Source organism: Orbicella faveolata, unplaced genomic scaffold (assembly GCF_042242905.1).
Source record: "Orbicella faveolata isolate gen_17 unplaced genomic scaffold, um_ofav_v1 contig_1, whole genome shotgun sequence".
Lineage (NCBI taxonomy): Eukaryota > Metazoa > Cnidaria > Anthozoa > Scleractinia > Merulinidae > Orbicella > Orbicella faveolata.
Window position 1 is genome coordinate 4,070,001 of NW_028301536.1, and position 14,166 is coordinate 4,084,166.

Consider the following 14,166-nt stretch of genomic DNA (forward strand, 5'->3'; position numbering starts at 1 on the left):
TGAGGGAAAACATCTGTACCGCTTTTCATAAGTTTTAAAAACTGTAGGAAACATTGCGAATGAAGCCGTTAAAGCACGCATAATAATTATTGACGTGAAAATAATGTGGGTATCCAATTATAGGTGTCCAATTACAAAAAGTTTAAATTGGACACCTGTTATTGGACACCCACGTGATCGCGTGCCGATTATATGGCAAATAGGCACGCGGAGAACCAAGCACAATAGAGAATTCTGTTGTAGATAAGATTATAAATATCAATCGATTAATTGTTATCTATTGTCATCGATTGTGATCAATTTTCATCGATTGTTCAGATCCTGACTGTATACAGTGGTAATTGTTGAAAATGCAACGTGACAAATCAGTAGAAGTGATTAAAAACATTTAATCAATGTATTTAACAGGCAATACGAAGGACGCTCGATGATCGTACTTCTGTGGTTTTCAAGACGTCTAGTTTTACTCACTGAAATCGGTTCTTTCCTCGTGTACCGGTTCACAAGGAACCGATACAAAAGCCCCAACAATGTTCAACAGCTAAAAAAAGGTTCGTTAAGAAAGGAGTGTAATGGATATTCCCTCTGTGTACCGGTATACCAGGACACAACCCTGAAATCGAAGAAAATTTACAGAATGCGCCACCTTACAAGTTCACGAACTGCTGTTTACCGTATTCTACATTGCAAAACACAGACATAATTTCACTTCTCATTCTTTTTCATAATCTATGGTTTAGCTAGACATGAGAAGTGCATTCTTAAAACCAGCAACAACGACTTCGACAACAAATCTCACAGAGGCCGCCATATTTACAGTGATTACGCTCGAGCCCAGACTCTCGACGAACAGAGGATTGGATCGAAGTTATGCCCAGGGTAAGTGACAGCTCCTTAAGTCGCGTGATTCAAGCGTGACACAGCAAGCAAAGCAAGTTGTACGCTTCTTGTTGCAAATCCAACGTTGGGAAAGCTAATATTTACCGTTTCAAAGTCAGCCAAAGGTAATTAAAATATATATGTCAATTTCCAAGTTCATATTTAGAAAGACGTTGTAATATTTCGCTGGCTGTGTTTGGTGGTTTCACTTTTATATTCACAATAGCGTTGATTGTGAATATATTCATTTGAGAGTTTTAATTACGATGAAAACATGATTTGATTTGACAGAAACACGAGCGGAAGTTTGGGAGAACGAGAAATGTTGTAGGAACACGAGCCGACAGATAGAAACACAGAGAATTAACATGTTTTCTATTTCTAGAAAATTTCAAAAAGAGAACAATTTCTGTACGTTGATCGTCAAAACGTTTATTCTCTTTGCTCGCTTTGTTCAAGCTGTTATGTGTTTCTATCGAGTTTATTGAAACACGATTTTAAACTAATCAGTGCGTGTATTTTCTTTGGGCAATTTATCTAAAGCACATAAGAGTTTAAGATAAATTGATTTGATTTTATTACACTTGCAGAACGTAACATGTCGATCAAAGTCGATCATCGAAAACGTAGTCGATAAGTCGATAGTACTCGATATTTGTCGATCAGTAATTGTCAATCGACAAGTTTAATTTGTGGATAAAAGTCGATAATCACAAGATTTTCAACTGATTCTCGATTTTATCGACAAAAATGCAGACACATTTTTCAATCGGCCACGAAATTATAGAAGTGTTAACAGCTCTAAAGTAAATCCGTATGGCAATAGAGTTGAATAAAAAACTGAACAACCCAGTGGTCAAAATCGATCAAAGTCGATCAAAGTCGATAATCACAAGAAATCGTGTGATAGACTTTTATCAACATCCGATATTTGTCGATTGATTAGTATCGAATTCGATTGAAAACGATCGATTTTTATCGACTATCGCAATTATTGACGTGTTACGTCCTGCACTTGTAAGGGATAACAAGGATAAGAGAGTTAACTTGCTAATTTAACATAATAATTTGTGCCATTCGGTCAGTTGAAACATTAGATGTCTAATGGTTGTTTTCTTTCTTTCAATCAATTAGCATGAGCCAAGAATCTCGTATTGGTTTTGTAGTGTTTGGCTTGGGTCGAGCAGGTCACATCCATGTCACAAACCTCATTAGAGACCCGCAAGTGAGCCTGAAATGGATTGTGGACGTTGATGAAGCCAAAGCAAAGGATTTCGTGACAGAAAATTTCTCAGATGCAAAAGTTGTCACGCCATCGGACATGGAGAAGGTGTTGCGTGATCCAAGTGTCAGTGCCGCAGTCGTAACCACTCCAACTCATCTTCATGAAGAGATTGTTATGCGCTGTTTACAGGCAGGAAAAGCTGTGTTATGCGAGAAGCCGGTTGCTGATAGCCTGGAAGCTGTAGGTGAGAATTTCCTAGAGACATTTTATTACCTGGGATAGTCAATCGATAAAATTTATGATCAATAACATTCATTAACATTCATTGAATTGAAATTAGTCAACAATATCAGAAATAAATACAAATTGATGAAAGGATTCGTTGTGACTGATTGTTATTGAATTTTCAACTATTGTGATCAATTTTTTTTTTTATAAATATTGAATTTATCAATGCTACTAGTAACTTATCTAACAATTTACCAAAAACAAATAAACCAAAGATCAAACATGAAATCATAAATAAAATTTGCCTTAAAACGTAATGTGGTCTCTCCTAAATTGCTTCTCAACATAATATTTTTACAGGCATAAGGTGTCTATGAGTCTTCACTGGTGCCTTTGAAAATATACATTTAAATAGTCATGATCAAACACTGCGTCAATGGATACAGTTTTTATAAGTGTAAGCTGATGAAGAAAGATTTAATTTGAACTGATTCCCTACGATGGTTAAACCTGATAAAATTGATAACTTGAAACTTCACCAGCATATGAGTATAGATTTCTATAGATTGATCGATAGCATCGATAACACTTAATTTCAGTTTCTCAATTGATATCCATTTATTGAATAATTTCCCAATATTGATTTTTTTTTAATTAATTGACTATCCTGCAGGAACTGTGGAGCAGGAGGGGCTGTTAGGGCTACAGTGAGGAGGCTGGTAGGCTATGGCCCTACCCCTTTTTGCTTTTTTTTTGGGGGGGGGGGGGCTCCAGATGACTTGGAAAATGTATGAATTTTACCATTTGAAAGTAACAAAATTGGAGAACAGTGACCCCTTCTACTTGTTTTTCTTGGCCAGATTTTTTTAGCAGTCCCTGCCCCAGGTTGATTACTTAGGCCCATGAACTGCAGTGTCACTTCACACCACAGTTTCCTGGATGGTTCCTGTGCAATGTATTATATTGATTTTTGTGGTAAGAGTTTAATGGACAGGTCTTTTAAGGCTCAACACTTTTATATTAATTTAAACACTAAAAAGCTCATCACTTTCAAATAAAGTGAAACAGAGCATTAATGGTTTACAATACAGTAGGTTCAAGGTCAAATTAATTACAATGGAATTACAGTGGAAGCTTGATGTAATGAAGGGTCAAGAAAGTAGCAAACCATGTTATTTTGCTACAATGAGGTTTTGTTATATCAAGGTTCTTTTTCTTAATTATTTTACTATTACTGGAGCAAAGAATATTGTTCCTTATAGGAATCATTCTTTATAATAAAATTAATTATAGAGGTCTGTTTAATCAGGAATCCACTGTAATAAGAAATCTCAAACAAAAGGCACGAGTGATTCTGATTGACTGATTCTAATTCACTGACCCACTGACCGACCAACCGACCTGATGCCTGCCTGACTTACTAATCAATTGATTTACTAATTGATTGTATATTGACTGTCTGACTGACACTCGAATTGATGGATTGATTGACTGTCTGGTTTTTGATTTGTTAATTGAATGATTCAATGGTTGATTGATTTATTGATTCATATTGATTCACTGATTCATTGGCTGATTGACTAATTTATTGAATTAATGAATTAATTTGTAATTGTTGATAGTTAATGAGTTGACAAATTGATCGTCCAACTGACTGAAAATATTTGGGATTGTTGATGGCTAATATTTGACTGATGGGTTGATTGACTGACTGACTGACTGACTGATTGATTGATTGATTGATTGATTGACTGATTATCAGAGCATTGCTACAAGGTGGCCGAGAGCCACAATATTCCATTACTGTGTGCCTTCAATCGACGATTTGACCCAACCATCCACTTCATGTATGACAAAGTCAAAAACAAGGGCATTGGCAAAGTTCAAGTGATCAAGACAACAAGTCGCGACTCTCCCCTGCCAAGCATGGATTACCTAAAGATATCTGGGGGGATATTTCATGACTGCTGTGTACATGATGTAGATTTGATCTGTTGGATTATGGGTGAAGCTCCTCACACTGTGTTCTGTCTCGCCAATGCCTTCCATTCGGAAATTGGAGCGCTTAATGATGTGGACACGGTTGGCGTCGTCATGAAGTTTCCAAGTGGTGCCATTGGCCAAATAGATCTGTCACGTCATTCTGTGTACGGTTACGACCAACGTGTCGAAGTGTTTGGGGCGAATGGAATGCTTACAAGCGATAACAGTTCAGCTCTCACCATTACACACTCCCATACTGCTGGAAGTTCACTTCAACCCATCAAGTTCTCGTTTCCCCAACGATATGCTGAGGCTTACAGTCTAGAAATGCACCATTTTATCAATGTAATAAGAAAGAAAGAAAACTTGCTGGTGTCTAAAGATGATGTGCTTCGATCCTTTAATATTGTGGAAGCCATTGCGAAATCACACCAAACAGGAAAACCGGTTGCCTTATGAGAATACTGAGTAATTTGAAATGGTCATCTAATGAATTGGATGAAGTTGCTCCAGTGCAGTGCTTTCAGTTAGATTTGAAGTAGTTGTCTCCCTTTTGTTAGCGCGCCCGCAGCTGATAAAAGGAGCTGAATGCCCCTTGTCCTCTAGGGGGATATGGGAGCATGCCCCCCCCCAGAAAATTTTTGAAATTGGGAAGCTCAGAAAGACAATTTCCAGCGATTTGAGGTAAAATATTAACACTCAAGCACTCATTATTTTTCATAGTTCAAGGCAGTCTCGTGTATATTATACACTATTTTCAGTTGTGTCTATATTACTGAGATAAAGGTATGCCTTTTACTAAAAGCTGATAGAATGTTACATGTCACACTGTCTGTTTGTTAGAGGACTCAAGAAATACTACCGTTAAAACCTTATGTGGTTGCTTTCATGTTCATGCAAAAGGACTAAGTGTCCTCAGCTTTTTCAATGTATACTTCTAACCTTTTTATTAGCTTTCCAATAATAACTAACTATTTAATAGGCTGAATTGCTAGTTCCTTTTTATATGACTCCATCAGCACATTAATGCAGGAATACAGCCGGCGATTTGCAAGAGAGTACCTACAGAGCTCTGGCGGGAGCCAGGTCTTACTGAAAGCACTGCCAGTGCCATAAACATATATACATGTAGCAGTGAATGGAAGATCAGTTGATATTTAAAGCAATTGTCTTCTGCAATTTACAGCTTTAAGTGACAAGCTTTATTGGTAATTATTGATTCTTCCAGCATAGTTCAGATAATTAATTTTTATCACCTTATTATTAGCGCAAACTGTTTTTCTTAAGCCCTTGTAGTTATTTAGGGTAGCCAGTACTCTTTTCAATTTACTTAATTATTTGTTCAACAATTTTTACATTAAGGATTGCTGAATTTTGATCATAAGGATCCTTTTCTTTACTCAGGTGTTTAAATGGGTACTGGTGATCTGGGGGTATAACTATGCAATGGACTAGTGTCCCATCTAGGGGGGAGTAGAAATACTCCTACATGTACTTGCTTCTTGCTACTGAAACCAGGATAAGCATCTGCTTGATAGGCCACTTGGCTCATACATGTACACTGATAGTTAAAGGAGCTCAGTCACAGTTTGCACATATTGAAAAGTTTAGCCTCAGTTTTTCAAATTCCTTGTTTGTAATCCGTGTTAATCTTCTCCATCCTTAGCCATCCTTGTTCCTTTATGGTTTATCATTATCTCTTTGGTGTTTTTCTATCTTGTTAAACTGTTATTTTCAGGTTTCCTACCATTTAAGGTTATTCCCCTGAAATAAAACTGCCAATAGATTTTTGTTCAAACTTTGTCCACTGAATATTTATCGTATGAGAACTTTAATTATAAAATAAAAAAGGGGGCTGCCCATGCTCGTCAAGGAGCAGTGAGACAGTAAAAATGTCCCATTTTAGCATTATTTAATGCTTATTACAAGAACGCATTCCAAGTTATTGTAAAATCTTTTTGAGTCCAGACTCATGAAAACACGCCTCAAACTACAGTCAATACTTGTGTCGGACACAGATAAACTTTTTAAGTTTGATTTTGACAGACAGCTGAATCCTCGTTAAAATATTGGAACCAAATTGCTTGCCACGGCTATCAAACTGCAAAATAGAAAAGACTACAGTGCAGCTGTTATTTTCCTTATTTTTTCAATTTTCAACAATAGAAATCAGATCAGTCTTTTCTCACGCAAAGCTAATGATTAGTTGATTAAAATGACTGAAAAAAAAATTGGGGTGCCCGAGCTCGTTAGTGAGCTATAGCCATTTTTCAACTGACAGAACTCAATATCAAGGCAAATCCGCCATGTTTTCAACGTGCGCGTGCACGAACGGGCGCGAATGACGCCATAAATTATGCGCAGTAAGGATGCGCAATGCAAATGTGAGGAATCACCTTAAAGGTAATTTTGTATGTGGCCAAAATAACTCAAAATAATGTGACTGAGCCCCTTTAACCTATAACTTACCATGCTATGAGTTTACAAAGCAGTTATCCTAACCCTTTTTTACTGCTGCTCGATAGTGTGGCACTAATGTTGCAGCAAGCATTACTCTGACAAGTGAGACTTACTCAACAAGCGTATTCTGCGTTTTATATTTAAAGACTGGTACTCTGACTATAGTGTTTTACTTACAAGAGCAGGAACTACAAATTTGGCAAACAAGTGTATGCAAAATATGATTTTCCCTGTTTTTAAATGTCTTCACTTTTGTAAATACCAGGGCTGTCAATAAGGGTGGTAACCCATAACACCCCTTACGACTGAGCATGCTTGATGAGCCCTTGATGGTGCGGGTGAAAGTGGCCTGTAGTTGGTACAATTCACCCGTAAAGTAACAAGTTTGTTGCTAGTGTGAAGATGAAGGCTACAGATGAATCAAAACTTAATGACAGCCCTGAATACCCTACTAAATACTTAAAAGATTTGTTTAGTCTGTGATCCAGCACTTATTCTTTAAGAGGAAGTGATAAAAAATTTTAAACCTAAATTCTTTTAGTTACCAGTACTAGTCGGCCAAATCCTGGAACGAACTTCCAAATCAATATCGCACAGTTACAGATTTTAACACTTTCGGCAAATTAATTTTGTCCTCTAATGTTGCATAAATTTATCTGCCTTGTTCTTATTTTTTCTTTCATCATTTCTTAAATTTCTCACTTTAGGTAGCTTGAGGAAATGAGAGCAATGCTACTCCGTAAATTCGAGGGAAAATAAAGGTGATGATGATGATGCGGCAAGAAATTAAATTGTTCTCCTTTTCAAATTTATCCTTTTTACTTCTCTCCTCAGATGTTGCTCAAAGCACTAGTGAATCTTTCATCAGCTCACCTATTCACTGGTGAAGTAATGCGAATTTCTCTTAGAAGCAGAAAGTTCAGTGAGCGGTCTCAATAAGCCACTGTAAGTTATTACAGTTGTGTCTGCGGTGAAATATTCTTTTCTTTTTTAAAAAAAGGCATACAAACTAAGCCATTGGGTCAATAAAGAGCAAAACTGACCTTTTCGTCTTGTTTGTATGTCAAACCGCTGATAACTGTAATAACAGCTATTCAGGTACTTGTGAGGACACCAAATAGGAATATCATGACAAGGAAAGCTGTTGATCAGAGGTAACAGTGATTGAGTAAAACCCCAGACATTAAACAAACATTCTCTGCCAGCCAGGAGACAGGATAACAAACTTTGATCTGGGAAGGCCAACCATGAATGATCAGTGAGACATCTTCATCCAATGTTCAAATGTTGAATGATTCATCCAGGACTACGTACTTACAGGGGTAATATACTTGATCCCAAACCTATCAATACATTGGCCAACTTTTAATAGTAAAAATTTTCTGCGGGTGTGGAAAGATTGCAAATTGTGGAGTTGTGAGTTGGAGTTGCGGGTTGCAAGTTGGAGTTGCAAGTTGGAAGTTGGAATTGCATGTTGCATACATGTACCTCTCGTAAGCGGACACCGTCTGTAACTGGAGCTGGCCCCTTATGAGAATGGTTCTTGTAAGTGGCCACTAGAGTTGTAAGGGAAAGATGGCTGCCTATAGGAGCTTGCCCAGCTTACAATAAACATTGGGAAGGTAAAAATACCACCAAATCGGTTTTTTTTGTTTTATTGCCCAGTGCAATGCCATGATAATGGCGAAATCTGCATGTATACAGTACTGTATACTGCAGTACTAGGATGGGCCTATAGTGGTTAAATAACAACCCATAATTGGAGCCAGCATTAACTTTCTCACTGCAGAAAAAAAGCAACGACACAGGTTACAAATGTTTATGAGTATCTCTCAAAGTCATGCACAATTCGTTTTGGGTGTCTGCAAAGGAAAAGTCTAGATCGTAAACCCTCAAAGTGTCCGCGGCTGCTTACAACATGTTTGGAAAAAAGTGAATTCCCCGTTTCTCCAAAAACGGAAAATTCCCATTGGTTTAGAGGTGACAAAAGTGTCATCACCTTGACAACGGCTGATCATGATTGCGTCCAGGTGCGTTTTGCGGCTTGCAGCAGTTGTCATCGCTGACACGTGCCATGATTCGTAATAGAGCGGTTGTTTTTAAAATATAATCCTGTAAAAAAAGTTTCAGCGTTTCTTCGCTCAAGGATGAACTGATAGAGGCTGCTTTTCATCTTCGTTCGGAAGACGTCATTGCAATTTTGCCGACCGGCTTCGAGGAAAGTCTGATATATCAACTCTACGCAACGGCAAAAGAAATGCAAATGTGCGAATGCTGAAACAAATCAGGAGAGATGAAGAGCTTAGGATTCCTTCCATCGCTTTGTCAACAAAGGAAACAAAGGAGGACCTGATTGTCGAAGCGAAATACAAGCTTGTTTTCGCACGACAGCTGAGGACTTTAAGATTCTCCGCTAAAAATTGTGTCACGCTCATTGTAGTTGACGAGTGCCACACCGTGTAACACCCTCGAATATATTCCCCGCAGATATGTAAGACGTCTTGCTAAGATTCCCCAAGCGAATAGCAAAAGAGCTAGCGCACATCCAAAAAAAATTGGAAAGAGCGCTTGATTTCGGCTTTCTCCCCCTTTCAACAGCTTTTCTTGGAGTTGAAGAAGTCGTCTGAGACGACATTCTCGGCACTCGAACGCACGTACGTGATGTTGTTTGCAAACTGATACTTGTAATCAATTAAACAAGCAATTTACCGCTCAAATTTGATTGGTCCGATTTCGTTAATTGGTCAAGGGGTGGAGCTGTAAGTAGCAAGGCGATAACAAGGGGAGGAGCCTAATAAGTCCACTTTTTTTACCAAAGATGTCTACAGCCTCTCTATTCTTCTTGCTTGCTTCGCTCGCAAACCCCACCCCCACCCCCGCGTGCTTAACTTCGCGTTCGCTTCACTCGCTTTCTCTTTCGCGCGCGTAAATAGCGAGGCTGTGAACATTCTAATGTTCAAGTTAATGTTCAATCATTCATTCAGGACTTACAGCGGTTATACTCGATCCCAGACCTATCGATGCGAGAGCCAACTTGATGGTGGACATTTTCTGTTATTGCGCCTCTCACGTTGAATATTACAAGAAATAATAAAATATAATATCGTGAAACAGGGGAAAATTATCTCACACGTTTAAGGTAATCATGATTTAATGGCTACCAAATGTCCCTTAGCAACTACAAAATTAACTGACTCAAAGACTTTACTTTGGATGAGTTTCAATTCCTATTCTGCACAAATTTGTAATCAAGTGCCCTTCTTCATCTTAACTCCAGACGGAAACAACTGGCTCTGTTGTCCTTTGCTTGCCTAGCTTGTCTCTATGGCAACGTTATGGGATCCTGGTTCTAGTGATGTAATAGTGAGTGTATCCCTCTCTTGGCTTCATATCGCCGTCAATTTCATCTCGTCCTGTCTCGTTGTTCAACTGACATTCACCTGTCACCTCGTTGTGGTTAAATGATTTACATTGTCCATTTGCTAAGTTTGCACAATATTTCATGCACCGAAGAGAGTTTTCCACAGATTTTTCGGACAATATCACGTGACCAGTAAGAGTGTAGTTAGCTTTGGAGGACGTATACATGACGTTCTCAAGTTGAGCCGCAAATTCTGTAGGATTAACCAAGCACACAAAAGCTGATGTTATATCAGCATTACTCTTAGTTACATTCTAAATGCTCTATGGGATCATCTACTTTACGTTAGAATGAGATTCTTGTGATCTATGCATTGACCAAATAAAGGAGCTCTACAGGACTGGGTATCAAACTCGGTTTAAACTGATGATCTGGTTAAAGTTTCTCAATAACTTTCGAAACGTTCTCAGCTTGGTAGAAATGTTTCATCAGTATTCAGAAATTAGTTTTAATGGCCAGATTAAAGGAAAAAGTGTCTTCCTCAATAGACCACAGAAAACACAACCATCTCAACCAGCCGAAAACGTATTACCCCAATGCGACACTGCCAAACAGTTTTGATCAAAAGTGGTTGGGAAATTGATTTATAAAGGCATTTCAGCAGATTCAACCCATACTAGTTATAATGCAAATCGTTGGAAACGGTAAGACGCGAACTAAGAAATCTAAGCGACCATCAACCAGCAATGTATATCGATACGATCGGCTTACCGATTATGGCCAATGCAACAGGCCAGCCAACAAACCGACCTTACTAACAGACGATGTTCCTCAGTGTTTCGAAAGCTCAAAATGTACACATACTTCTGATAGATATCGTTGTACTGGTTACTCGCTGTTAGATGGTCACAAAGCCATCGAAACAGTCATTCTGCATTATTGCCGCTATTTTTTTCTTAATTGTTGTTGTTGCTTTTTTTAAAATTCTCATTCGGTTTTTAGGATGCTTGCTTGTCGTTATTTTAGCACTTTAAATTTTTAGCATTTTTAAAAAGTGCTAAATATTTGTATGTCGTATGTCGTTATTACTGAGAGAAAGAGAGGATAAGAAGTAAAAGAACTGGCCCCCTATATCGGCCTTATTCTAAAGGTTGCATTGCCTCTCAAGTTATTTTTAGTTCAGTCCTGGTTTCGGAAATCCAAGAAGTGTCTAAAAATAGCCAATCCTGAGACACGAATTTTGCTCACGCCTTGGACAGCCTAAGCGGCTTAAGAAGTGAGTAAAATGAGCGTGCTAACACGATCCGCGTTAAAACTGGGTACAAATGTCTAAAAATAACTTGAGAGAGATTACTTTGGGAATGAGGCCTGCCTCCTTTCATCCTCTCTTACTGAAAACTGATAGGTGAAAATATTTCTAAGGAATCTCAGTTAACTGACTTACAAGGTGTTACTCAACAAGCGAAACGGGTTGTTCTCGGAGGAAATATTGGATACTCAAGCATTACAGACCTGTTTGTTAACTAATATATTGCTTCTTATACCTACCTAGTGTGTTTGTCGTGAAGCAGTATTGCCCAGGTACCATAGGGTGAACTTTCTTCAGCTTGTAAACAAAGAAGTCAGAACACTTTTTAACTTGTACTGGTAATGAATAATAACAACAATCTTTACGATAATTGAAACAAACTTGGCCTTGAACGATCCCAGCTTCACGCGACGGAATTTGACCGTTCAACCAACCAGGAGCCTGAACACCACAGCTTTCTTTCAACACACAAGAACTTGGCATAGCAGCTCCTTTATCAGCCCTGAACCATTTTCCTTCGTGGTAGTTTACGTGCAACACACTCCAGCGTTTCCATGTGCTGTCAGATTTGTAATCGCCTTTGAACAAGTAGCAAAGGAAATTTGGATCTGAAATCAAAATTAGGACAAACAAGTTTTCAGAACTGCAGTAACTTGAAAGAGTGCAACTGGAACTATATTTGGATATTCCGAGTAAAAGTCATAGTAAAATAAACCTCTCGAATGCAGTTGTCAAACTCGTCGTCAGCTGCTACACAATGTAATAGTATTGTAAGAAAAAACTAGCAATGTTTTTCATGATTATTGTTACTAGATTTATAGCAACTAATATCTCCTCTTTCTATATTATTAAAAGAAAGCTTTCAGACTCACCTTCTACTTTTAACGTGATATTGTATGATGCCTGGATCTCCCCTGTGCTGTTCACAATATCGCAGGTGTAAATTCCTTCATCAATTTGCTGAGCAATGCTGATAAGCAGGCTTGCGTCGTTACCAGCGGTCTTCGTATGCAGTACAGCGCCATTTTTTCTCCAACGAACTGTTTTACCTTCCAAAGCATCGCATCTCATTTCTACTGTTTCACCGAGATAACCAGTTTGGTTTGAATTAGATCGTCCTGTAAACGTTTGGAAAAGTAAAGAAAATGTACTCAGTGTTAATGATCGCCTCACAGGGGATCTTTGGGGCACCTACTCGATTAGTTCTATAAACTATTTAGGTGTTGCAAACTCCACACAATCAACCTTGTATTAAAACTATTTGTCTTGAGTTCCCTTATTTTCTTTGCTTTCTGTCTTTAACAATTTATTTTTTAATCACAATTGTAAATTATTTCATTAATGCTATTTATCATCTTCTATATGTGATTTGTATACATTTATGTGTCTATTTTTTTCTGACACCTCTGTAAAATTAATGTTTGCGAGAGTTTAACTTAAAATTGAATGGAATTGAATTGAAGTTTAAATTTTCTCTCTTGTTCCCTCTTTATAAATTCTGTTCTGTCCTATGTTTCCGATGAAACATTAGAGATATTCTGTGCCCCCTCAAATTAATCCAAAAGATTTGCCTTGTTCATTTGAAATGTATGATATTCTATTATTCCCCCAAACCTTTGGAAGAACTTCGTTATTTTCTCGTGAAAAGTAGGTGAGAAGAGTATCAAATTCACTTCATTCAAAGAGTTAACGTCAGAAATGATTCGAAAAAATAAACTCACCTACAGTAAAACAAGACTGTTTGGCATCCTCAATCTCGAGTTCAGTTAAAGCTCTGTCATAAAGCTGTACGCACGAAATTCTCCCCTTATATTTTTCAGCTTTATCTGGTACGGATCCCATAATGACACTTTGTTGAGTTGCCAGCTCAGAAGGCGAATCAATGACTTTTTTCTTATTAATGCTCCCATTGATCCATAAAATGAACTCGCCACTGAAGTAGTTGCAAGTCGCGCCAACAAAATGCCACGTTTTAGGCTCAAGAATTTCACTACTTGCAGCTTCCATATAAGTAAAGTTTGAGCTACGTAACCGTGCGCGGAAACGGCTTTCTTTAGTTAGCTTAAACCAAATGCCGCTTTCTGGACCGTCATAATAGAAGATCGGACCTTCAGTTTGTTCGTGGTAAATCCAAGCTAAGAACGTCATCGAGTATCTGGTGTCCAGACCTCCGTTATTTGGAAAATAAATGAAGCTGCTTAAGTTTCCCGAGAACTGGTACGAGCCTCCTGCACTACCGTCCGGACCTGGCGCCAGTTCAACGCCAGACGCTTGTCCTGGAAGATTGTAGCTGTGACTGATGTCTGTTGTTTCGTATTGTCCGTTCAGAGGGAAAAAGGCCACAGGACTCAATGGAACTGAAAAACCAAATTCCGTAGTAGTTATTAAGGACCTTCGTGTGTTAGTAGTGAACGGGAAAAGGGCTGTGATCAATTAGCGACAGAATTTTTCTATCAGCATTGAGTAGTCCATCACCTGTTACTGCACAATTTGTGTTTTTTAGATTTCCCTTTAATTCACTAGAACTATCAATATTCCTGGATGGAGAGAGGCTCCTTGAGGAGACTAAATTTCACCCTAAAACTAAGCTGACCAACCCAAAACAGGTGTCCTATCTGTGACTTAATTGATGTGTAATTCTCACTGATTTTCAGTGGCCACCTATCTAAAAACGAACACGGATTTCTGTTGAGCTAAGCACTTCCAATGCCAGAGCTCCTC

The 14,166-nt window shown here is 38.2% G+C and overlaps 2 protein-coding genes across 3 annotated transcripts; one reads left to right on the forward strand and one right to left on the reverse strand.

Moving 5' to 3' along the window:
- The first annotated feature begins 868 nt into the window (after positions 1 to 868).
- Positions 869 to 7,817, forward strand: LOC110052542 (uncharacterized). Of its 2 annotated transcripts, XR_016206219.1 has the most exons (4): positions 869 to 1,004; positions 2,014 to 2,348; positions 4,095 to 7,536; positions 7,610 to 7,817. XR_016206219.1 is itself a non-coding variant. In XM_020758671.2 (3 exons), the coding sequence occupies exons 2-3, from the start codon at positions 2,015 to 2,017 to the stop codon at positions 4,772 to 4,774; spliced, it is 1,014 nt and encodes a 337-aa protein (XP_020614330.2). In that variant the 5' UTR covers positions 869 to 1,004; position 2,014; the 3' UTR covers positions 4,775 to 7,817. The 2 variants fall into 2 exon arrangements, 1 of the variants encoding a protein (XP_020614330.2); XM_020758671.2 differs by having other exon boundaries at positions 4,095 to 7,817.
- A 1,992-nt stretch (positions 7,818 to 9,809) lies between these two features.
- On the reverse strand, positions 9,810 to 13,302 carry LOC110052576 (uncharacterized). Its single transcript, XM_089285815.1, has 4 exons — positions 13,167 to 13,302; positions 12,318 to 12,563; positions 11,685 to 12,053; positions 9,810 to 10,389 (listed from the first exon to the last, which is right to left on the reverse strand). The coding sequence occupies exons 1-4, from the start codon at positions 13,285 to 13,287 to the stop codon at positions 10,109 to 10,111; spliced, it is 1,017 nt and encodes a 338-aa protein (XP_089141941.1). The 5' UTR covers positions 13,288 to 13,302; the 3' UTR covers positions 9,810 to 10,108.
- Between the last annotated feature and the right edge of the window lie 864 nt (positions 13,303 to 14,166).

What these genes read in the sequence shown, in the direction of transcription:
- LOC110052576 (XM_089285815.1), bottom strand. Translation starts at nt 13,287, where the DNA reads ATGGGATCCGTACCAGATAAAGCTGAAAAATATAAGGGGAGAATTTCG. An exon ending in ACAGTCTTGTTTTACTGTAG is followed by an intron (nt 12,564 to 13,166) that starts GTGAGTTTATTT and finishes AAACGTTTACAG; the next exon opens with GACGATCTAATTCAAACCAA. An exon ending in CTTCACGACAAACACACTAG is followed by an intron (nt 10,390 to 11,684) that starts GTAGGTATAAGA and finishes TTAATCCTACAG; the next exon opens with AATTTGCGGCTCAACTTGAG.
- LOC110052542 (XM_020758671.2), top strand. Translation starts at nt 2,015, where the DNA reads ATGAGCCAAGAATCTCGTATTGGTTTTGTAGTGTTTGGCTTGGGTCGA. An exon ending in TGATAGCCTGGAAGCTGTAG is followed by an intron (nt 2,349 to 4,094) that starts GTGAGAATTTCC and finishes ACTGATTATCAG; the next exon opens with AGCATTGCTACAAGGTGGCC.